The sequence below is a fragment of the Aphidius gifuensis genome, linkage group LG4 (genome assembly GCF_014905175.1).
Source record: "Aphidius gifuensis isolate YNYX2018 linkage group LG4, ASM1490517v1, whole genome shotgun sequence".
NCBI lineage: Eukaryota > Metazoa > Arthropoda > Insecta > Hymenoptera > Braconidae > Aphidius > Aphidius gifuensis.
In genome coordinates, this window is record NC_057791.1 from 448,409 (window position 1) to 474,776 (window position 26,368).

Genomic DNA, 26,368 nt, shown 5'->3' on the forward strand with positions numbered 1-26,368 from the left:
CGTGAGACAAATTTCATTTTTTTCTACCAGAATTCTTAATTTATATATGGCAGTATCGGCGTGATATTTTATTGTTTAATTTACCATTTGAATTATTTATTATATAATTTATTAAATTTACTGGTTTATTTTCTTTTTTTTTTGTTATATTATATTTTTTTAAAATTCGATAATTGGTTTATCGATTACACTGGTAAATAAAGAAAAATGCAAGAAATATTTTTTTTTTTTTTATAAAATAATAAATAATATTTATTAACAAATAGCCGAAGAATAAATAATGATTTTTTTTTCTTTTTTTGCAATAATTAAAATGTCTTAATGGACGTTTTAAAATTTTTGTCAATTACATTTTTTTTAAAAATTAAATTGATTGTTTATAAAATATTCCAATGGACGTATAACATTTAACAAAGATCATAGTGCTAAATTATTTTTCTCCAATTTAAACAAAAAAAATTCTCCGGCATTTTGAGTATACATAATTATTGATTTTTTAATTTATTATTAATTCATATGGCAAATTTATATTTTTTAATTTCAAGTCTGTCAAGACTCGTGTGCGATTACACATAAATTTTTTTTTTTACACCTAAAATTCCAGCAACGAATTTTATACTTTTTTGAAACCGAAAAAAATTATCAAAATTAGCTCGTTAACTAATTAAAATAATAAATAATAGTTATTAATTATTAGCTGGAATAATTAAGCTTTTTAAAAATGATTTATCATTCCCTTATTCAAACTCAATATTTTGTTAAAATCTCATCATCAAGATAATGTGACAAAATGTGATTATTAAAAAGTTTGAAAAAATGGAAAATGACTTTTTTTTTTTTTTTTTTTTTAATTTTATTTATATTTTATTAAACAATCAAATATACTGTTATCTATTATTAATATTTATTATTATTTATTATTATATATTATCGCTCAATAAACAAGAGGATTCGTCAGCCCTTTGTTCATAATTTTTTTTCTATTCGCCACGAAAAGAAAAACAATAATTAAAAAAATCCATTAAAATATAATTTAAAAAATTTCTTCTTTCAGTTGATTTTCACAATAATTTTCTCTCAGTCCTATACACAAATTACACACAATCATACTATATATCAACACGCATATTTTTTTTTTTCTTTTTTTCATTTTTTTTTTCTATCACTCGTACAAATGCATTTGGAATTTATTTATAACAATATCGCTAAATGTCATATTTTCAAGACGAGGAATTTGCCTTTTGCTAAATATATATATTTATAAATTCAATAACTTTTATAAAAAGTTATGATGATTGTATAAAAAATGATTTATAATATCATTAAAATACAAAGTGCATTTGTATGAATGCACTTTTATTTTTTTGACTCATAAAAATCGAAATAATAATATTAATTAAATTGAACAAGAAAAAAAAAGAAAAGATTTCCTCGTCTTTGGATACATGTCAATAAATTTAATTAAATATTTGACAGCGATATTTAAAATTCCAATAGCTATTATATTTTAATTCTCACGATATCAACTTTTATATTTCACGTGTTGCTTTGCTTGTTTCCAGCATAATGTATTTGTTTTTGTTGTTGTTGTTGTTGCTGTTGCTGTTGCTTATTAACTTTATCATTGTGTCTTCAATCGGTCAAATATAATCGGTTTTTATTAAACTGCCAACAATTTGGCACACACATAAAAACCGTGTAGAAGATAATGACAACGATGATGAAGATGATGACGATGGTGATGATAATGATGTTGATGATGATGAAGATGATAATCTAATTAATGAATTTTTTGTTTTGTTTTTTTTTTGTTTAATTAAAATTATTTATGATTAATTCCTTCAAGCGTAAAATTCACGATTGTGATGTGGTGCACCAGGTTTTGGATATGATGCTGCAGCTGGTGATCTTCTTGGTTCATCAAGTGCATATGAACCTTCATCTTTTTTACGCATTCTGTATACGATAAACATTACAACGAGTATTGCACATAGTAAACCAACAACTGCACCTCCAATAACAGCTAAAAAAATAACAATATAAAAATATTAAAAATGACAAATTGTTGTTAATGTTGTATAATATATAAATGTTAATTAAATAATTTTTATTACCAGCAAGAACACCTGGTTGTGCAAAAAATGAACTAGCATGTTCCATTGCTGGACGTTTGTCGTCTAAACTAACGCCAATATTGGTAGCTTCTTCACTGATTTTATTACCATCAATATCACCACCACCACCAGGTAATTTTGAATCGTTATCGTCCTCGTCTACTGGTCGTTTTGGTGGTGGATCTATACGTGTTGGATAACCTTTGTTGAGTGGATCCACTACGTAAATTGAATCTGTTGTTTTTGGTGTTGAGTTTACTTTGCTCTTACCAGCAGCACCATTTCCACCATTACCATCACCATCAGTACCACCACTACCACCACCAACAGTATTAGTTGGATAATCTGTAAATTTAAATAATCAATTATTATTTAATGATATTCATTTCCGTTGTGTAAAAGCCAATGTGCTAAATAATATTATGTTATTTGCAAATGACTGTTAATTACAATTTGGCTGTGCATCCGTTTTATTTTCATTATAATTGTGTTATTATTGAAGCAACAAGATGCACCATGTTTATTATTATTTATGTCATCAAGTGTCATTATGAAATTTTGAATATTAAACATTTGCCAATATCCTGAATGTTGTTGATGTTTTTAATTTATATATTTGGTCAGACAAAATCATCAGAGAGAATCAATCAATAGCTAGCACATTTTCATCATTCAACAATATATAGATAACAATATATAGATAAATCAATAAAATACCAAACCAATTAAATGTATTATTTATTTAATTAATTATTTATTAATAAAGGTTATGTTTACCTCGACCACCGTCACCGTCCTCGTCGTCTGGTCCAAAACCACTTCCTGATGCCTCTAAATCGTCACGTACTTCACCACCTACTTGACCAGATCCATCCAAACCGTCTTGATCATCCAGATATAAATCATCAACGGAATCGTAGTTCCCTGATTGTTTATTATCTTTCAAATTTGACTGTTTCTATAATTACAGGAAAAAAAAACAATTTTATTAATTAAATAATAATAATAATAATTGTTATTAATTAACAATATAAATTATTCAATTGTTATTTTTTTTTAATTATTTAAATTTTTTTTCAATAATAATAATTATAGTCATTAAATTAAATTAAAAATACGCGCCAAATTATTTATTTATGGCCATTTTGTTATTGTTTTTTTTTTTTTTTTGGGTTTTTTTTTTTTTATGGCTTGGTGGCAAAAGGGCACTGCGGGGGAGCGTTGGTCAGTTTTTTCGCAACTTTTATCGGAGTAGGATCGTTAGTGTTTTTTTTTTTTGTGTGTTTTTTGTGCTCCAAATATATTTTCCTGATAATAAACCTGAGATGATAATATAAACCTGAGCTGAATAATTGAGCTGACTTGGTAATGTTTATAATAATGTTTATGATATTTGAGTGTGGATTTATTTTATTAATTTATAAAAATGATGTTGAACAAATATTCGCCGGTTCGTCATTGAGGCAATTTTTTTTTTTTTATTTTTTATTTTTTTTTCATTAAATCTTGCATGGTTTTGATTTCAGAGTTTTTCTATTGTGTTTTTCTAAATATTTCGAGTTTTATTTAGTGTTAAGTTATTATTTATCAACAATTTATTGTTAAAAAAATTATTAATTTTTTTTTTTATTCATTGACAAAATGGCGTCAAGAATCGGACAATTGCCCCCCAAAAAAAAATCATTTTTTTTAATTTTTTCAATTAAATTTTTTGATTCAATCAATCAACGATGATTTTTATTGATTATTGGTAATCAATATTTATTGTTTTAATTAATAATCAAGCTCAATAATCAATGACAATTTTAATATACTCCAAAAAAATTAGAAATTAATAAAAAAAAAAAAAAAAATCGTGACAATCATTAGGGCTGTGTTTTCAAAACACTTGACCGCTTTATTTTGTTGCTGTTGTCGTTTTTTTTTTTTTTTTTTTTTTTCAACGATGTAAATAAACAACAACCAAAATATGTGTTAGTAGGACAAGTTATAAGAATCTATACATATGTTTTTTGTTGTTTAAAATTTGTGTTAGTAAAGAAATTGAGTATTTTTTTTTTTTTTTTAAAAAAAGAACAATTACATTCATACAAAGTTAATTTTTTTATTTATTTTTTACTGACAAATTGTCATTTTTACTCCAAAAAAATCTTTAAATTTTAATATTAAATTTTCAAATAGCCTCTACTTTTTTGCTCGACTTAGCCGAAAGAAAGTCTTTATTAAAATTTATTTTTTTATTTCATCTCTTGAGAAGATTTATCATCACAATTTCCCCTCGATAAAATTTGACCCTTTTTATATCCAAAAAAAAAAAAATTCATATTAAATCCACTGCACTTTTATCAGCCATAAAATCAACTTAAACTTTTAACCAGAAAAAAAACGACAATAAAATTCCTCGAAATAATAAAATTAATAATCAATATACCAATATATAATTTTATAATTATTAATTTTTTTAAATGTTTATTTTAATAACTTGAAACAGCTGATATCTGGGAATATCTAGATATCGAACTGACCTGCGTGTTGACACGACGCAGGACACTCCTAAAAAACAAACCAAATAAAAACAAACAAATATTGAAAATTAAATTAATATATTAATTAATATTGAAATAAAATATTCTCATTTATTAAAAAAAAATTTACCCTATTATTTAAATTAAAAATATTTCAATTATTTAGTTTAAAAATTCATTTTATTAAGAAAAAACTGCGCGAGCGCGAATATTGATGTTTCATTGCGAAACAATGCAGCTATTTTATTTTTTTTTCTATATATCCTGGCACGAAAAAAAAATTATATAATTTCTATATTTTTAAGAAAATAAATTGATAATATTTTCATGTAAACAATTAGAAAAACAGTAGCTTATTTTGAAAAATATTTATTTGTTTTTCTTACCTTAAACACAAAATTTTTTGATGGAAAATTTATACTATCACAAGTTGATGATTTAATTAATATTCAATGAGGCAAAAAAACTGGATAAATGCTTAACTAGACTATTGATTATTAATTGATAAATTTAATTAATTATTATATTTTATTTGATAGTTAACAATGGAGACGAGATATATATTTTAAGCTTGTAAAAATTTATTGGGATAAGGTGCTTCGAGTTTTTAGGCCAGGGGGTGACTGGACGTCGATAGTACGTATTTTCACCACTAGGGGCATAGCATGTAGATGGAAAATTTCATCCCTACTTTGCAGAAAGACAGAATTTTCTTTCTCTCTATAATTTTCTCTCTCTTTTATGACAGGGACGTGAAAAAAACTAGGCGCAACTTTTATTTTTCTTTTTTGTTTTTTGATTTCCAACTCAAGAATTTTCATATATACTTATTTCGAAAGTTTTCTAAAAAAAAAAATACATTAAGAAAAAAAGAAAAGCAAGCTATACATGTCCATTTAATCTTGAAACTTTGGAGACAAAAGAATTATTTTTTATCATCATGGAAAAATTTGAAAAAAATTTATTTTTTAAATAAAACTTTGAAATAATATTAAAGAGGATTTAAATGATTTTTTTTTTGTTATTATTAGCAACAATGTGATAGGGTGTAGTCATGTAAAATATTGATAGTGATGTGAATACCCGACAAACATAATCCTCGCATGGATTTAAAATTATTTTTCAATTTATATTTATTAAATTTAAAAATTGACGAATATTTAAATATAAATTATATTTTGACACTATGTTTAATTGGCTAATGATTTTCTGGCATATTCTGACATACAAAGTTTTTGATTGTTAAGTAAATCTTGTTATATTCAATGGTAGTGGTAGTATGTATACATTGAACATAGTGTATTTTGTCAAAGTCCAATGGGGTGTGTACATGTCTTGAGGGTTGTTATAAAACAATTGTTGTAAACATGCAATTTCTTTGAGCATTGAAAATTAATTCAAGACAATGGATTATTATTAAAAAATATATATATACATACAAGTGGCACTTTTATATTAATCAAACAAGCTGGGAATATACTTGAAAAACTTTATGATGAAAAAAATAAAATATATAGTAAAAAAACACAACCCTTATATATAAACTTAAACTAACAGTATAGCTTTCTTTGATAAATATATTGTACTTTTATTTGATATATTTTTTTTTCTTTTGCGAGATCTTTTTTTTCATTTATTTTTTAAATTTTTCATCATGACTTTGATTTCATTTCAACTTTTAAACAATTTATTATTTGTTTTATTTAAATTTACTATTTTTTTATTGTCAAGTTGAAAACTGTGCTTATTATTTTATTAATATTTAAATAATTCATTCACTTGTTCATTTATTTTGTAATTAAAGATGAAATATTTCGTTCAATTGAAAATACAAAGTGTCTGTATGTATAGTTTGTTAAAATCAACGATGAAATATTTAATACAGTCAAATTGAATTTGATTTAACTGACAGGGGAGAAGAAGAGCTTGATTGGGTGGTAAATCTTTGAAATTCTGCGGTGCTTGAAAATGTCTTGGACATTTGTAATTGGCAAGATATTATATCGGTTCAGGGTTTGCTTGAATTATCGATCAACTTTGTAAATTTCTTGCTAAAGTCAAATGTCACGAGAAAAAAAAGATGAAAAACAAATTTAATATTAAAATTATCATTTCAAACTAATTAATTTTTTTTATTGTTTTTTAAATATTTTTTCTGTGGCTCGTTATTATTATTATTATTGTGATTTCTTTTTGTCAATTTAATAACAGTTTTTTAAATATTTTATTTTGCGATATTGGCCCGTTCGAATGACACCTCCATCCTTCCTCTCAATTGACCTTAATTGCGCCAAATGTTTGTGATCGTTTGCCAACAGCTCTATAAACTATTTATTTTTCATATTAAAAAATTCTTCGCAACCAATTGTTTGTTATATATTTTTATAAAGTTCAATTAAAAAAAAACAGCGACAAAATACACACGTACAAATACTCTTTTGTATATTTGAACAAAAAAAATAATATAATAGCCGAGTCAAGATAAAGTTCAATACAGACTAAAGACTAGACACGTAAATCATCTCATGTAAATTTAAACCTGGAATTTTCAAATAATATATATACCAGCTTCTTCAAGTCTTCAAGTTATTTCAATTATTTCAATTCAATTTTCGCGCTTTAATATATATTAAAAATTTCCTATTCTTTCGAATTTCAAAAATAATGTTTAATATGATTAACAACAAAATACATTAAACAACTTTTTTATTATTATTATTTTTGTTTTTTAAAAAAAAGAGATAATAATATTCTCAAGGTAAAAGCAACTCGTTAACTCGTTAAACGGAAGCACCAACTATACCCCCTGCGTGTACAATCGAATAAATTTGCATTAAAAACAACAAGCATAGTTTAAAGTTTAAATTTCACTTGTATGAATGAGAGACTTTAAAGTAATTTTCTTAAAAAAAACAGTATAGTATTTTTTGTCATTAAATAAATTAAATAAATATACAAAAAAAAAAAAAAAAAATATATAGTAGTCTAGGGGTAGAAATAAAAATGTATGTATAGGTTTTTTATAATTTTTTTTTTTTCATTTCATCGCACATGTAAAAATGCTATAGATTCGCGTGAATAGAAGATAAAATGAGAGAGAAATATATATATATAAAGAGGTTGCGGGAAAGTTGCCAAGGGGTAAAGAGAAAGCAGCTAAAATAGGGGAGGTTTGTGAATCAATACAAGGGTCGTACATAGTCCGCGCTGCTTTTTGCTCCTTTCTTCTTCACTTAAATAAATATATATGTGCTTTCTTGTCATTTGCCAGATGATACTGGCCTTTATATATATATAAAATTTATCTATTAAAATTATATTTAAACAACAGCTGAGTTTAAAAATTAAAAAATATAATTTAATCAAGTTGTTTTGTCAAGTACCTGTTTAATTGAATTTTATACACCTTATTGAAACTTGTTTTTTAAAAAAAAAAAAATCATAGACATTGGTTGGAGCTTTAATCAAATTGTTAATCCAATTTTGTATTTTCTTTTATTTTTTTGAGATGAAGAGTATTTTCTACTTGAAGAAATGAAAGCAAGTATTTTTTTTATTTTTTTGGCTTTCAAGTTTATTGTCAACCTTTTTCTCCTCGCTTTCAAGATTTAAAATATATATACGTCAATTTAATTTACATATATAAGTTGAAACTTTGCTGCTTTTTTTTTTTTTGTTTTTATATTATTTACCTGCAGTAATAATTTTAATTTCCTTTCAATATTGACAAAATCAATGTAATTATTTTACCCGGTAAATTCTCATCCCCCGAATTTTTATATCGGTAAATTTGTTATAAATTTTTTTTCTATTTTTTAAATATAATTTTATAAAGTCTAATGTAATTTTTGTGTCGTGTATATTTTTTTTTATGACAGTTTATAGCAATTTATTTTATACTGATTTTTTGAATCATTAATCATAAATTGTGTGGGTTTTTTCTTCATCCGTTATATTGACGTTTAAAATATATATAAAAAATATGATTTATAAAAAAAAAAAGAAATTTTATAAAATTTATTATAATGTTTTTTTCTATTTCGTATATAAATTTTGGGTCTTTTTGGATTCTGGGCAACCGAAAGGACGAGCATCTCATTTCCGGTGGTGTCTTTCCTTGTTCCTCTATTCGATTCGTCACACTATTCTCTTCCGGCGTTATATATTTTAAACCGGCGACAGCTGTCCACTGTCGATCGACGGAAAATCATACTACATATATATATTTTTTTTTCAATAGTCAGCTCTCTTTTCACCATCATTTATATACTCTTTCAAATGGATTTTTTACATTCTTCATTGGTTAAAGTATACTCAGTGAAAATGCATCAAATTCAATTGGCAATTTTATCAATTATTGGTTAAATAAAAATTCAATATGTAAATAATGTAATTTTCAACAAAATTAAATATATAAATTCTTTGAATTTTTATGTCTCTCATGGCAATTATAAATTAATTAAAAAATATATATTAATCATCATCATGAAAATAAACTTCAAAAGAATATATTAATGAAATTAATTATTTGAAAAAATTATTTAAAATTTTGAAAAGGTAAATTTCCATGTTAATTAATTAATAATTATAGGTATTAGCAAAAATAATTCAGTTTTGAAAATGTTATTATGTCTGAATCAATCTAACATCATCTCGTACATTGCATTTTCGTGAAAAGTGATATGCCCAAGGTGTCTCATCATGTCCCCAATGTATCTTGAGATTACGACAACGACAAAGACGACATTATGTTTATATTTTACCAACAAAATGTTGGACACTTTTTATCCTAGTCTTGTTTTTCTACTACGCCAATTTAATATTTATTATTTTTTTTTTTTTTTGTTTATATATCCCTCTTAAATATAAACCAGCAAATATATATAAAATTATTTTACGAGATGTTTTTATTTTTATGTATAAAAGTTAAGTCTAATGAATGAATTTAATGTAAATTTGTTTTTCAAATTTTAAAAATTATGATAAAAATAATAAAAGAGATAAATTTTTTGAACTATGGAAGTTTAAAACAAGTGCCACTGTTTTTTTTTTTTTTAAATTGCAAGTGGGTCAGATTAAATTCTTCACGTAACGTGTCATGATGTTCTGCCCCATTATCACTGTTATAATTTATTTATTTATTTATTTTTTTTGCAATTTAATATACACGTGTAATGAAGGATTTATAACATAATTATATACATTGCTATTTTTCTTTTTTTTTTTTGTTTTGTTATACTGGAATTTTGTAATGAAGATTTTAATCAAGCTTTTACGATTTTTTTTTCTTTTTTTTTAATTAAAAAATGACAGGATATTATTTGATAAAATCATATTTTGATGATATATTTTTTATATTGTTTTGGATTTTTAGGATTAACAGAGAAAAAAATTGGGGGTGTTTCTATCAGCTTTATCGAAATATAAATTTCGAAAAAAGCATTTCGACAATTTAAAATAGAAAAAAAAAAAAGTATATATTTGTTTGGCACAAAATGCATCAAAATTTATCGACATAAATAAAAAATATCAAGAGTTTACTATCAAGTGTTGAGTCAAGTCGTGAGTTGTAATTAAATTCCTTTCGATTTATGAAATGCCTTGAGTAATTTATTCATCTTCCACAGGATCAATCTTGTTACTGGCTATTTTTTTTATTTTAAAATGATAAACTACCTTGATATAATTAAAATACACATATTTTTTAATCTTTCATTTAACGCTAATTCAAGTTGTATAATTTTGCGTATGTAATTTTATTTTTTTCTTTCGTAATATTAATTTTAAAATTGAAAAAGTTTCTTTGAAAATTTTCAAGAATTGCTACTCTTCTATTTTTCATACCGTTAATCCTCTCTCAACGATGAGTTTTATTATATATCATTTTTTTTTTTTTTTTTTTCGATTATCTGGGAAATGGAAGGGAAATTACAATAAAAAACATAATAATAATTGTAAAAAAGAACAAATAAAAAAGTTGAAATGTCGCATCTAGCTGCAATTATATTTTTCTCCACGTCCGTCCGGTTTTATATATATATTTTTTATATTTTTCTTATTATTCTTTAAACATTGACTATAAAAGTTTGTCGAGATATAGAAGAAAAAAAAAATTAAATAATAACGAGTATAATTTTTTATCTTACACATTAACTTTTCCTTCATTATTTATATATTTTATTTTTTTTCGTTTCAATTTCATTCATTTTAAAATAGCATAATATTTATTATTTATTTTTTTTTGTATACTTGAAAAATTCATTTAAAAATGTCTCGTAATTTTTTTAACTTTTTATCTTGACATTATAGATAATAGAAAAAAAATTCTTTATTTTAAAATAAAAATGATTCAAGTGTATCAAAAAATTGATTACCTTTCTCTCGATATTCTACAAGTTTTCCAATATTTATTTAGTATTTTTTTTTTCATTTAAAACTTTGGCTAAAATCAATCATCGTTATCGTGGAAGCTTTTTTTTCTTATTATTATGATTTATTAATTTTTTTAATTAAACTATATAAGAAAATAAATATCACGAAGCAATTGAAGAAAAAGAAATGTTTTTTTTTCTTTTACTCAAGTAGAATTCTGTAGATGATAGCTTTTAAACAATGAAAAAATTTTATCTTTGGTATATGATATATTTTAAAAATAATTAAATAATAATTGAATATTAAAAAAGTTTTAAATTAAAAGGAATTTATTTAACGTAAAAAAATTTTAAACTAATTATATTTTTTTCCATCATTTTGTTTTTTAAATTTAATTTATTTCGCAATTTAACAAGTAAATTTTTTAAATTAAAAATAAAAAATAATATTTTAAAATCTGTTTAAATATTTATCGAATATTATAAAAAATATTTTCAACTAAAACTTTATCACTTTAACATATTCTATTATTATCAACAATATTGACCCAATAATCATAAAAATAAAATTTCCCATCTTACCACAATATCCATCTATTATAAACTTGATAAAAAAAAAAAATTATTATTAATAAAAAAACCAGCCGAACGATTAAAAAAAAATTGAGTAAATTAAAAACATAAATTTTAAATAAAGAGTAGTAAATAAATATATAAATGAATCAATCTAAATATTATTTTTTCATTACTTTTATATGCACACTTTTAAAATAAAAAGTACGTAGCTTATATTAAAATTAATTGTGTTTATATACATTTTATTTAGAATTTATTCCATCTATTTGTTTAAAATGAAAATAAAAAAATAACCATTAGAGAGAGTATTTGTTTTTTAATATAGAAATTTATTTAAAGCTTTTGTTTTTTTTTTTTATACAAATTGTTATTATTTAATCTCTCGGTTGTAGGTCAGATGATATTGATTTGAATAAAGAAAGAGGGTAAATATGGGCCTTGTACCGGCTGCTGTGTGTTACACTTTGAATAAATGCTGAGCAAAGTCTATAGACAATATTTGCCCCTGATAAAAATAGACACTATAAAATATATAAACCTACATTGTAGAGAAAAAAAAAAAAATAATATATAATAATAATAAAAGATGGGGGTGTACTTATTGCTGCTACCTATTGGGTCGATTCGTTGTGTTTTGCTATTGAGGGATTTAGCGCATGAGAAAGTGCGAGTATGCTTGCAAAGAAAAAAAAAAAAAATAAATAAAAAATAAAAAGCTCATAGCAAGTTGAAGCTAAATAATTTTTTGTATATCTATATAGTTAATAGAAACCAAATAAATAAATAAAGCTTGTACATGTGTTTTAGCATTACGAGATTTATAAAATTTTCTATTGTTTAATTAAAATTAATTAAATTAAAAAATCTAGGGTGTAAATAAATAATGACCTCGTGTGAGACAAAAGACCAAGAGGGCGTATGATATATTGGGAGTTGAAATATAATAATAATAATTTTAGTAAAATAATAATTAATAAATTCAAGTGATGTCGTCGTTGTGCAGAGTCTCTCTGGTTAGGTGAGAATGACGCAAAGACGCGAAAGAATTAATCGAGGTGTGTAAATAAAAAAAAAAAAATACTATTATGCAGAGTCAAAGGATTAATATATATAATTTTTATTTTTTTAAAAAAGAGAGAAATGTGTTTAACTAACGCGGTTTGTTTACCAACGGAAACGGAAGTCGTGGTGTCTGGCGAATTAATTTTCTTCACCTTTTGTAATTAAAATCATGGCTTTAATTAAAATATTATATATGTTTTTTATATAGCTTTTCTTAACGAAAACACACGTGTTGTATTTAAATATTCAATATTATTATTTTTTATATATAAAAATCAAATTTTCTTTACGTGCGTGATTTACAATCCAGAGAAAAATCAGGTTATTGAACTATTTTATGTATTTTTTTTGCAAAGAAACATGAAAAACAATATAAAATTTAAAAAAAAAAAATCTTCTCGAATGACAGAAACATCGTTTGCCTATTTGACAGCCCTATTAAAAAAGAAAAAAAATTCTATCTCTATTTCCTCGTTGCTTCCTTCAATTTTAGTATTGATTTCCGTGAAAAACAAAACGATAAAAAATATATATATATTCAATAGCGAGTGATGAGACATGTAACAATACACTAGACAAAAAAAAAAAAAAAGTTAATGAAATAATATCTAGATATTTATATATAGAAACTATTAATAATAAAAATATATAAAATTGAATATTGATAAATTAAAATATATAGCCTCGCAACGTAATGCTTTTTTTCTCGGGGATTTATTTTATAAATCTGTAAAATATATTAAAATGTAGGTAAAGAGACCATTGGTTTATTTTATATATTTTATTTTTGCTTCCTGAAAATCCTCCTAGAAGTTACCATTCATTTTTGAGCTCAGCCGGCTTTAGTTATATACTTTAACCACGAGACTTTGTGTTGGTTTTGTACTCTACAGGGGCTTCTTTATTTATTTATTATTTTTTATAACTATTATCTAGACATGTAGGGGGTTTTGTAGAACAGGATGTTTTAATGCTGATACTCTATTAATCTCATTTTGTAAATATTTTATCTTACTCAATCAATATTATGTATATTCAATTTTCAATTTGAAATTTTCATTCTCTCCAATCAATTCAGCTTACCTGTAACATAAAAAATTAAATATACATTGTTTAGTATTTAATTACATTATTTAATTAATTTAATTATTCAAGTATTATTATTATTATTATTTTGTTGATGCAATTTTACAAAATAATAATACTCGGAGTATAATAAAATATTTATGATTGATTTTATCAATAAAACCATGTCTGATAGAAATATCAATTTCTACATTTACCAAATAGTTTATTGTCCAATGGATGAATAAAAAAATATAATAACTAAAATTATTTTCGAGGAGTACAAAAAAAAAAACATGACAGTTTTGATCGAAGAGAAAATGAGAAAAAAAAATATTCTCTGATTTAAAAATATATATGTTTTTTTTTTATTCATTTATGATCCGATCTGCATTTCATGTATTTCGTTGAAACATGGAATAAAAGTTGAAAGAAATTGATGAAAAAAAATTCAACATGGAGGCTTTGAATTTTCTGTAATTGAAATTGCGGTTTTGTTATGATTTTTTTTCTTCTAAATTGGATTGATGAATTAATCACTGCAAGTAAATCATCTGGATCATTGCCAAGTGAAAAGATTTTTTTTTTTTAAATATATTTATTATAAACAAATAATAAGTATATATTAATAAAATTATTTCACAAAAATTCAATGATCCACTCGACTTACTTTTCAGTATACTGTAAAAAAAAATTCGACAAAAAGAAATGTGCCAAAGAAAAGTCAACAGAATTATGTATTATATTCAGAGAAAAACGAAAAAAAAAAAAAATCTAGTAAACTGGAATTTCGTCAGGTCAAAGACAGGTACAGAAAATTTGACCCCTGGTGATTTTTCAATGAAGAGAATAACCAGGATGAGAGTGGTTTTAAAAAAAAAAATTCAGGTAAAAAAAATCCAGAATAAAGCAAGGTTTTTATAAAAGAAAAAATATTTTTCTACGCTTTTTAAAGGACAAATAGAAAAATAAGGATCCTCGAGTTTGAAGCAAAGTTTTTAACAGACAAATATCATAAACGACCATCGAACACTCACTGTCAAGAGTGGCCGTTGTTCCTTTTGTAAAATTTCATTGTCCAATCCTGGACAATGGATTTTTAAATTTTTGAAAAACGTATAAATGGGCTAATTAAATATGCTTCATATAAATTTATTATATAATATTTAAAAATATGATTACGTGATTAAAAAAATATTTAGATAATTTTTTTCCCTAAAATCTCAAGTTGGTCTAGTTTGAATTTTAAATTTCTTTGATTTTCTTTTGATGTTTTACATAAAGAAAATGAATTTTTTATTCAACACACAATAAGTTGATTTAAAAAAAATAATAATCAAGATATTTTCAAAAGAATATTGTGTGCTTGGTGCTTGCAATAGATAAGGTGGCATCTTGATAACACAAAATCCGAAGCGCCTTAGTTGAATCTTGAATATAGCTGAGTAGTATATAGGAGGCGCCATCGACAAGTCCACTTTCAGAATCGTCAAGCCAGCCATCTTTTTATTTTATATATATAACACCAAAGAAAATGCGAAAAGTGAGAGATTTATTTTTTTATTTTTGTGATAACATGAAGCTAAAAATAAGTTAATAAAATGAAATAAAAAAAAAAAAATATCCATTCGTCTGCCAATTTCAGGGACATGAAAAAAATCGTATAAAAATAGTTTATTTATTTATTTTTTTTGATATACAATATTAGCATCTTTAAATTCCCCAGTTGATATATCCATTTACAATTTTATATATTTATAAATATTTAAAAAATGAAATATGTATTTTCGAAAATTAAATCATTTTTTTTCCCTGGACGAAGAATTTTTTTTTTTTGCCAAAATTCTATGCATTCAATTATCATCAACATGATACCCTTCAAATTTATTTAAAAACATGATAAAAATATAATTTTTTATTTCAAGTTTATACACAGTGTGAGATAAACAAATTTATCAAGTTGAATTTAGTGTTGCATCTTGACAGATCATTGAGTAAATAGTAATTTCATCTCATTTGATTCAATGAATGTATCCGTTCGTTCTTTCGTGATTTAACAACTCTATATAATTTTATATCCACTAATTGGTTTAGTAAAATAAAAACAATTGTTTAAAAAAAAAAAAAAAACATCCACTTCACTCTGTCTGCACTCGAATTTTTTTACTTTTTTTTTTACTAAATTTATTTATTGATTTAATTGCAACCTTGAATGAAAAATAAAAATAAAAAATTATCAGCAATTCTTCCAGAAGAATTGCTGATTATTATTTTGTAATGATTTATTTTTATAAATTTTCTAGAGGTCATATTTATTATATATTAAATGTTTTTTTTTTTTGGAAAATTATTCAATAAAAATTCCATTTATTAATGTTAAAAATTATTGAGTAATTTAGTAATTTATAATTTCCGGTTTGCCAAGTTTTTACACTTTGAAAATATGACCTTGCTTATGTGTTTAAACTTGAAGGGGATTTTTGTATTTAATCACACACATATTGACGTCAAACACTGACGCGAGGATAATTTACAAAAATTTTTTTCCAATTGTCAATAAAAGATGGGTCAAAGTTTCCGACAAATATCATCATATTATCTCTTGAAATAATTTTATAAAATTATTATTATAAATTAATTGAGTTAATTAAGTAAAATAAAACAAATTGATCAAGTTATTATCAAATTATTACATTGTTAATTTTTTCAAAAGACTTGAATATTTTTTTAATTATTTTTTCAATGATAAATTTTGTATTTTTTAATAATTTAATTATATACAAATGAAATATTAAATATTAAATATTATTTAGAGAAAGAAATATAAATATATTTAAAATAAATTGTGTCAATCGATGGATGATTGAAAATTAATTAAAATCACAATATATACATATGCAGGTGTAATTTATATATAATATTTGAATGAAATAAAATGAGTCCATGGCTGTATTGTCATGATGATGATGAGATAGAAGTGGATTTTACAGTGTTCATCCGGAAACACAGTGCAAACATGAGAGACGACAGGAAACGCGTGTGCTGGCACAAATTTACATATTCTCTGTTAACAAACTCAGATTTAAAACTATCCTCATGACGTTTAATGCACCGATACATTTAACGGATATATTTCTGGACGTCCTCGAGAGGGAATAAATACTCTTGATGGATTTGTCCAAGAAAATATAAAATTATATTTAAAAAAAAAATCAACAAATTTATATATATTTTTCACACAAGTGGGAAGAGGGATATTGTTTTAGCTTTTTTTTTCCATCAAAGAAATTTAACTTCAAAGAGAAATGAATAATCATTTAAATATATTATGTTATCTGTAAATTATTGTGGGTGGATATTATGTTGCCCACATGTTAAACTCAAAACTTTCTTGTGTTTTTTTTTTTGTTTTTAATAATTAATTGACAAGTTTTTCTATATAATACTGCACACAAGATGGATGATAAATTTTCATATAAAAAGTAAACTGTCGTTGTTATCGAACTTTATAAATCTTATCTCAACAATTTTTTTTCCTCTCAATCTCAATGAAAAAACTTTTTCATCATCTGGATTTGAAGAAATTTTATTTTTCTCTCTATATAGAAAATAAATTTTATCAAGTCTTTAAATTAAATTAAAATGAAAAAAAAAATAATACGATGATTTTACAAAATGTTAATTTTAAATAGTTGATAAAAAGAAAATTAGCATTGAGAGTATTTTGACAGATATGGTCTCTTGAAAAATCACGGAATTAATGTAATGGAAATTGAGGACAAAAATTGTCGATGATATATGAAAAAAAAAAAAGTAAAGAAGAAAAAAAAATGTAGAATCGATGGGTACTGTATAATAATATCTAACGGGGCAAAATATATAACCGAGCCAACAAAAAGTAGGAAAAATAATCAAACTAAATAAATAAAAAATAAAAAAAAAAAAATAGACGACAGAGAAAGGCCAACTACCTCCACACTGACCACATTGTATTGAGCTTTAAAATATTTATCAACAATTTTTTTTTTTTTCTATAAACCAAACTATATTATAATATTTATTACTTTCTTTTTTTTTTGTTTTAAAATATTTTTCTGATAGATTTTTATGTTGGCTGTTGGTGTACTCTCTAAAATCCCACACACTTTTAAAATAAGGTGGGTCACCTGCCTCCAGGGTAATTGCATTCATTTTTTTTCATTTTCAATTTCTACCCACACCAGCAGCAGCTGGATATATATTTACCCACCTATACATTTTAAAATTTTATTATTATATTTTGATGATATTTATTAATCAATAAATTAATGTGACATTAAAAAAAAAAAAATAATTTATCCTGTTATGGTTATGTATTTAAAATAATTTAATTGATTTGTTATTGCAGTGTTTTTAAATTATTTACATAATTTTTATAAATCAAAGTGAACGTTGATATATTTTTTTTTCTATGAAAAATATAAAAAAACACGTTTGTCATTGATTTTAATGTTGTTGATGATGATTAAACACAAATGACGTCAATAATTTATTGTGATTCATTGATATTATTGTTTCTTCTTCATTAAAATTAAATGCACATAAAATAAAATTAAGTAATTTACAATTTAATTTATGGCAGAAATTAAAATTATATTTTTTCGGAGTTGGAATAGCAACACTGCATTGAGTTTGTTGTATTTCAAATAATTTTCAAGAATAGCTAGCATGTCTGATCCAACAACAACACACAAGAGAAAATATTTTACTAGATTTTCCTTGTCGATGATGCAGTGTGTGTTGAGATACATAAACATATATGTGCACCATCAGCATCTTGTGTGTTGTTGCTTACAGATGAGTTAGTCTACCTAGGACCGGTTTGTGTTAAGGTGTATGTATTATACACTCGTAAATGGTCCCGGCAAATCGGCGCCACAAACTCAGCATCAACCAGACAAAGACATATCATATAAAATTTTATTATCAATATATTTTGCTCCAAATATAATTTTTTAATTAAATTTAAACTATTTCACTTTTAAAAATATCTTTTGACATTTATATTGCTTAAATTTTTATTCATGAAAAAAATATAATTATAAATTGCTCAACTCAAAATTAGCATTGTGTTGATGAAAATATTTAAAAGAATTTTTGTTATTTTCATATATAAATAGCAATATTATTTTTATGAAATTACAATGTGTAAATTAATTTATCAAAAATTTCAAGCATTTAATCGTTTCGTGTTTGATTTATTTTAATAAAAAAAAAAAAAAAGGAGAAATATTTTAAATTTAAATGTGTTTATATGTCGGAATGGCTTATCAATATTTTAAATATTTTATTTTTTAACTTGTTGATAATTTATAATTTTAATTGGCTGTGGCAATACATTCTGAGTAGGATCTTTAGTTACAACTGATTGTAATTGATATATAATTTATGATTTTTGACTCCTCATTGTTACCCGAGATATTTTATCATAAATATTTTTATGAAAAATAATTTGATATTCGAAAGAACAAGTTTATAACCCGATAGAAAAATTCTTGGTGAATTGAAAAATACAAATGGGGTTAAACTCGATAACCCCAAGGGTCAAGATTCACATGATGCTTAAATTTAGTTTTGAAAATAAAAAATAAAAAATCAGCATTCAAGAATTTTTTTTATCAATAAATTTAAATTTTATATATATAAAAAAAAACAAACTAATGGTCAATATGCGTATTGTGTCTTTAAATTTTTTTTAAAAATGAAAATTATACAAAAAATATTTGAAGGTTTAAGTGATGCTAGTCCGAGCATAGCCAATTTATTCCACTCACGTTTATCAATCAATACATAATTTTATTTTTTTTGGCAACTAGTTTTTTTCAACTTGAGAAAAACTTAGTTGCATGTGCACGAATAAATTTTATTTTTATCAATACAATTGTTATTTTTTTTTTTTTTCATTCAATTGATGAAACAATAGACTTTCTATCCGATTTAATCCAAAATTTGTCAATTTATTTATATTTTAACCAAATAAATTTACGTCTATTAATTATTTAACAATTGAATTTTAATTATTTGTAAATATAAATTATATATTTCCAGGTAATTAAATATTATATATACACCTTTTGAAATTTTATTTATATATTTTTATTGTTCATTTCATAAATATATTTTCGACATGATAATAAAATTTAATTATAGACTAAATGGAAGAAAAAAGAGATAATCAATAAGGAGGGCATCAATCGATATTTATTATTGAGTACTTATTCTGACGATTAAGCAAATTCGATTGAATCACCCCAAATGCCAATATATATACTTGAAATATATTTTTTTTTCGATGAAATAATACAACTTGGCAAGATCGAAATGAGAAAAAAAATATAAAAAAATTAAAAAGAGGATGAGAGAGATTTCCGGCACGTGTTTTTTTATTTTTTATATTTTTTTTTTCATTTCGTGTATTGGTTTATATATTGACACTTGGAAGAATGTGTGTGTATGTGCAACAAACTGGACTCTTTTTATTTTTCAACTCTTTTATTTATAATTATTATTTGTTTTTTTTTTATTTTTATTTTTTTGTTGAGCAGAGTTAAAGTGAGTTCTATTGCCATCTCGGGAGATATATCCGATGAACGGGACCCTTGTGTTTTTTATTATTTTATTTTTTTAAATTATTTTTTTCTTGAATGGTGTCTTGTCTTTTCCATCCCTGACTCGAGTCATTAAACGTCAGACTTTCTTTGGATCATTTGTTGTTAAAAAAAAAAAAATAAATTGGTATTATGTATATACACGATTGAACGAGCCAAAGAATTAATTTTTAACTCATAAAGATAATTAAAAAATATAAATTTAATTACAATATATATTCATTAATTAAATACGCAGTAATTAAAAGTATTTAAATTTTATTTTGTCATTAAGAGTTGTTCAGTGTGTTGGATATATTTGAAGCATTGAAAAATTCTATAAAAAATAAATATAATAATGTTGTTTTAAATAATTTTACAAATTTTAAATTAATTGATTTAATTGATGTAAAAAATTTTTACTTTTTAAAAATAAAATTAATTTAAAATATTGAAACAAAGCATTTAGAATCAATTTTTTAAAAAATAATAATTTCCAATAATTGAATATTCAAACCAATAATTAAATAAATAATTTAAATTTAAAAAAATAAAAAATAAAATTACTCGCGAATATTAAAATGAAGCATAAATAAAATCAATTTAAATTTGTCGAGAATATATTATTCACTTGAAATATATTCTTCAAAATGACCAAACGAAATAATTTAAATATTTTTTATCTTTGTTAAAATATTAACATGATATTGCACGAAAATAATATATACAATGAGCCAAAATACATATAATATATATAAATTTCGAGTACTCTAAATGTGTGTGTGTGTGTGTACATGAATAATATCCCTTTAATATTGTAAAATATAATTTCTTTAAATATATGTCGGCTTTGGTTAATTCGAGGGAGCCAAAGGGTTGTCGGCTTGTAAGCTACCATTTCAAAAAAGAATATCATATTCACACACACATGCTATAAAGCCAAGAGTCAAGGAACAATGTCGGCTAGTAGTCTCTGCTCTCTTGATATTAGTTTTTTTATTTTTCTATTTTTTATTCTCGCTTTATTCTCCGGATGTTAACCGGAATTAATTAATTCTTTGCTATATATGTGTGTACAGTATAAACGACAAAAGAATTTCGAATAAAAAAATTGAAAAAAATTCACAAAAGCAACGGTAATATGTTGACATTACACTATTACTTTCATTCTATGTGAATAATTATTTGAGATTGTTTAGAAAATTGTTGAAATTTTTATATTAAAAATTGCGTGTATTTTTAATTTATTATACAAGTTTTTCAATGCATTACTGCGAAACAAACATTTACAATATTTAATTTTTTTTTCATGATCAGTAAATTCTGGTGTGGTTAATGTGTTTACGCAATATTTTCTAACGTGTGTGGGCCTTTTTTATTGACGACTAAAATCTTTCAATATAGCTTTTTTGTTTCATCATTTTGTTACTTAAAAAAACCTAATATATATTTAGATTTTAAAATGAATATCTGATCTTTTAATTAATTAAAATAATTGTCAATATATGTATTGGAGTAAAAATATAATTTTAATTGATTTTTTGTAAATGTTTGTCATCATTATTTTCGAGTAAAATTAATTGGATTGTAAATTAATTATATTTAGAACACTTTGATGCTTATTTAGAATGATTAATATCAATAATTTACACTTCAATTATGCCAGGAATATTCGTGGAAATTATAAATGCGTTATACATTTATAATTATGAGACAATTTGAAATTTTAGTATCACTTTATTGGCAAAATCATGACATACAAATATTATTCAACTGTACAAGTACAGATTACTCCAACATATATTTACATGAATTTTTAATTTTAATCAAAAATTAATTGACGAATAAATATTTTAAAAAGAAATTTATCATAAAAATATTATCCTTATTATTTTTTAAAACTTACATAACATTGCAACAACTATTTTTCATATATAAACCAGTCTTTTATTTAAAACTCGAAAAACAATTTTTTTTTTCTTCATCTTTTGTCAGGCATATGGTAATTTTAAGTAAAAAACTTGAAAAAAACTACCTGTGCATTTGCTGCTATGTTGGTATAGTAAAAAAATAATAAAAAAAAATTTGCTTGAGGGAGTTACATACTAGAAATGGATGAAACTTTTTGTGGACTTGGTGGTGTGTGTCGTCATTGGGAACCACGTATAAACTCTTCTTCGAGAAAAACTCAAAAGTAATAAGCCAGTTTTAGCAAAAGCATCTTTGACTAGTGTAATAAAAAATATAAATTTTACATAATTTTTAAGAGACAATATGATAATTTTTCAAACAAATAAAATGAACATTTTTCTCTTTCAATGCGCGATATATTTGAATAACTCGAAATATATTTATTCAACAAGACAATATAAAAAAAAAAATCACTTAAATTCCATCAGCATTTGTTTGTTCAGTGATTTTAATTTATACTATAACTTAAATATTTTTTAATTCAAGAAAAATATTTATTTTATAATTTTTTTCTTTTGGTCGACACTGCAAACAAGTGTTTCATTACCAAGCTGTATATTTATTCCAATATGTAAACAAGAAAAGATGGTTGAACAGAGAATTTTTAAATAAATCATAAAATGAATATATAAATTGTCTGATTTTTTATAGATAATTGAGTAATAACGAAAAAATTTTTAATCAGTATATTTTATAATTAAGTCGGTTATTCCCAGTCAAGATAATTATAAAAAAAAAAAATGAAATCATATTCAAGCGAGATAATGATGATTAATTATTTTTAAAATTATTTTTCCCCGATTTTATATTTATATTTTTTTATGTAATAAAGTTTTGTCAATAGTATACACTACATAGATAATACTATTGTGAAACTAATTTATGTCTGGCAAGTCTCAGGCATCATCGTCAACTCATTCTCATCAATAATACCACAAGAGATAGCCCAAAGGCTTCTCCCCTGGCCTTTCACCCCTATTAACACTTTATCGAATACCACAAAATTTACGAGAACCAAACTCTCAAGAATCTTATATATACTGGCTTCATTATTAAGCCCAATTCAACCATAGAAGCCAACTTTTCAAGCGACAAATTATCAAACAACCACAATATAATAAAATTAATTAATTAAAAATTTTTATAAAAAATATATCACAACAAAAGTTTCAACAACCAAGCATGCAATATAAAAATGAATTTTGAAAATTGCTCAAACATTTTTAGAAGCTTACAGATAACAATCAAATAGTCAAGAATTCTTGAAAATCGTTATACCATCACCATCACATAGAATAAGAAAAGTTTAAATAAAAAATAAAAAAAATAAAATAGGAGGGGAACAATGATCGGGCGTTACCGAACCAACCGATAAAATCGGAAATTATCAGGAAAGTCTACATTGTATATAGTACATATATACTTGATTTAACTTTTTGTAACATTAACGACTTTTACTACTACCACCACTTCTTCTATTATATATATAAAATTTGAAGATGACTAAAATCTTGGCATTATTGATAGAGTCTTTGTACATAAAAAGATAAATGCAGACTATTTTATGCCAAATATAGAGATGATGATCTCAAAATCATACAACTTTAAATTGCATCTAGATAAAATTTACTTTTTTCGAAATTCAATAATAAATTATTATTATATTTTTAATTAAACAATGCAAATATGTCAAATGATTTTTTTTTAAATGTATAAAAATGTACAATTGAGTGTACTTGAAAATAGTCATTTAAATAAAAATTGGTATACAGTAAAATGGCCAGAGAATGGATAAGTGAGCATAAACGTAAATTTATGTTGGTGCTTTAAAATCCATACACAGACATATACATATAATGTCTATCTATCTGTGTGTGTGTATAAAATGTACAATGCACATCTGCCACACACAAATACATGCAAATTAATTTATATCTGCATATTGGCCAACTGAACGTGACAGGAGATTCTGATGAATCTTGATCTCTATGAAAATGAAAAATAAAATTTTCTTTGACATTTATGAATATTAAATTGACTTGTAATATTAATAGCAATACTAAATATAATTTTAAATGGAAAATTTAATTATGATTTTTTATAAATAACCATGTGGGTCATTTAAACTAAATATTTTTCTTTTCATCAAAAACAAATATACTTATATAAATTGTTTGATATTTGATTATTTTTTTTTTTTTATTCGAAAATTGACTTGGTTTTATATTTAGAAAATCAAATTCTTTATACAAATCTAAACATCTGTTGGTATCAATATGATCACACACATTTTAATATTAAATTCATTCAAATATTATGCGAGTGTGTTTAACCGGTTTTAAATTATTTATTAAAACCCACTCACACACAGACACTGGTATCGTAAAATAATCGAGATAATATTATTTTCTTGAATGGAAAAGAGAAAAACCAAGTTATATATTAATAAATAAATAAATATAGATACAGTTGGTGTGTTGGTAACGACACTCTAGAGAATTTAATAAATAAAATGACATAAAATGCAGAAAAAAAAATAAAATACTTCAATACATTTTGCCTCTCTCTATTATTGACTGTATGTATTTTATTTTTTGAAAAATTGAAGGGGATGATATAACAAAACTCTGTCCAACAATTCAAGTCATTATTTTAGATTTTTTCTTTGTAAATTTTAGCTTTTGAGGGGAATGATTATTTGAGCAAAAAAAATGTACCATGTGTTTGAATTTGAATTGCCGTTAGAAAAAAACCCCCGAGGGGTGTAAATTTTTCTTAAAAAATAAAGAGGAATACATCAGAGGCACACTGGCAAATTTAGCCAAGCCCTTTTAATATTTTTTTTTTTTTTTTTTTTTCTATTATAAACACAGTGTAACACAAACTATAGTAAATTCTTAAATATAGGTAAAGTTCCCCTCTTGATTTATATATTTTTTGGCTGCAGCCACAGAGACATAGACACACACACACCCCCCTAATCCACCCACACTCTTGTTAAAATGCATTTTAACTATTTTTATAATATATAATTTAAAAAACATATTTTTATGTTTTTTATGAAATTTAATTTCGACCTCATTATCAAATAGACTCAACAAAAGTTTACTTGTTTCTTTTTTTATTTTAAAATACTTGACAATATTTATTGTGAAATAAATATATGTATTAATAATTTTGTGATTATTTAAATTTATATTTAAAATGTCAAATTGGATAAAAAAATAATAAATATAGAGATAAATCCATATGGGTGTTTTTTAGTAGAAAAATTATTTAAGGCTTATCTACTTGAGTGTCGAAGGTGATTTAAAAAAATTGAGTAAAGTGTTTTTATAAATAATATATGATAATTATTTAAATTTCACAAAAATATATTTAAACAATTTATTATTTAATTTTGGAGCAATTTTTTTATTTTTTGGAGTAAAATTTTGGCATGATTAAATTTAGATAGATAAATAAATTTTTATTTTTTTAATTTTTTTGTATTTAATTTACCTCATTTAAAGCGGCAGCATTACACCCGACGAAGATGACGGCTGCACAAGCAAAAATACAGTAGTATATCCTCGGCTGCATCCTTGCGTGTTTATTTTAAATAAAATAAAAAAAAATAAAAAAAAAATCTCCTTAAATCAATCACCAAAGAGACCTCAAACACGAGGCCAAATAATACACTTTATTTAAATATTATATAATATTTATTACAACATTTATTTTTAAATGAAATTATTAATAATTAAATAAATATTAAAAAAATTATCTCTTTTGGAGCAACAACGCGAACAAACACACTACACTGATCGATGATTCGTGAGACACTGAATAAACGATGGCGCTACAATCGTTGGCATTTTCCTCTCTCTCTCCTCTCTCTTTTTTCCAAGAGAGAAATGGGAAACGCGAGAGAGGAGAGACGAGAGAAAATTAAAAAAAAAAAAAATTATTTATCAGAAGCCATTGATGGTGATGGTGACGACTCACTGTGGACCCGCCAAGAAATACCATGTTTAATTTTATTTTTTTTTGCAATTTATTATTTTTTAATGATTATC

At 23.7% G+C, this 26,368-nt stretch overlaps 1 protein-coding gene across 1 annotated transcript; it reads right to left on the bottom strand.

Moving 5' to 3' along the window:
* Positions 1-121: 121 nt before the first annotated feature.
* On the bottom strand, positions 122-26,139 carry LOC122854190 (syndecan-like). Its single transcript, XM_044154637.1, has 4 exons — positions 25,812-26,139; positions 2,892-3,072; positions 2,115-2,459; positions 122-2,023 (listed from the first exon to the last, which is right to left on the bottom strand). The coding sequence occupies exons 1-4, from the start codon at positions 25,890-25,892 to the stop codon at positions 1,842-1,844; spliced, it is 789 nt and encodes a 262-aa protein (XP_044010572.1). The 5' UTR covers positions 25,893-26,139; the 3' UTR covers positions 122-1,841.
* Positions 26,140-26,368: the final 229 nt, after the last annotated feature.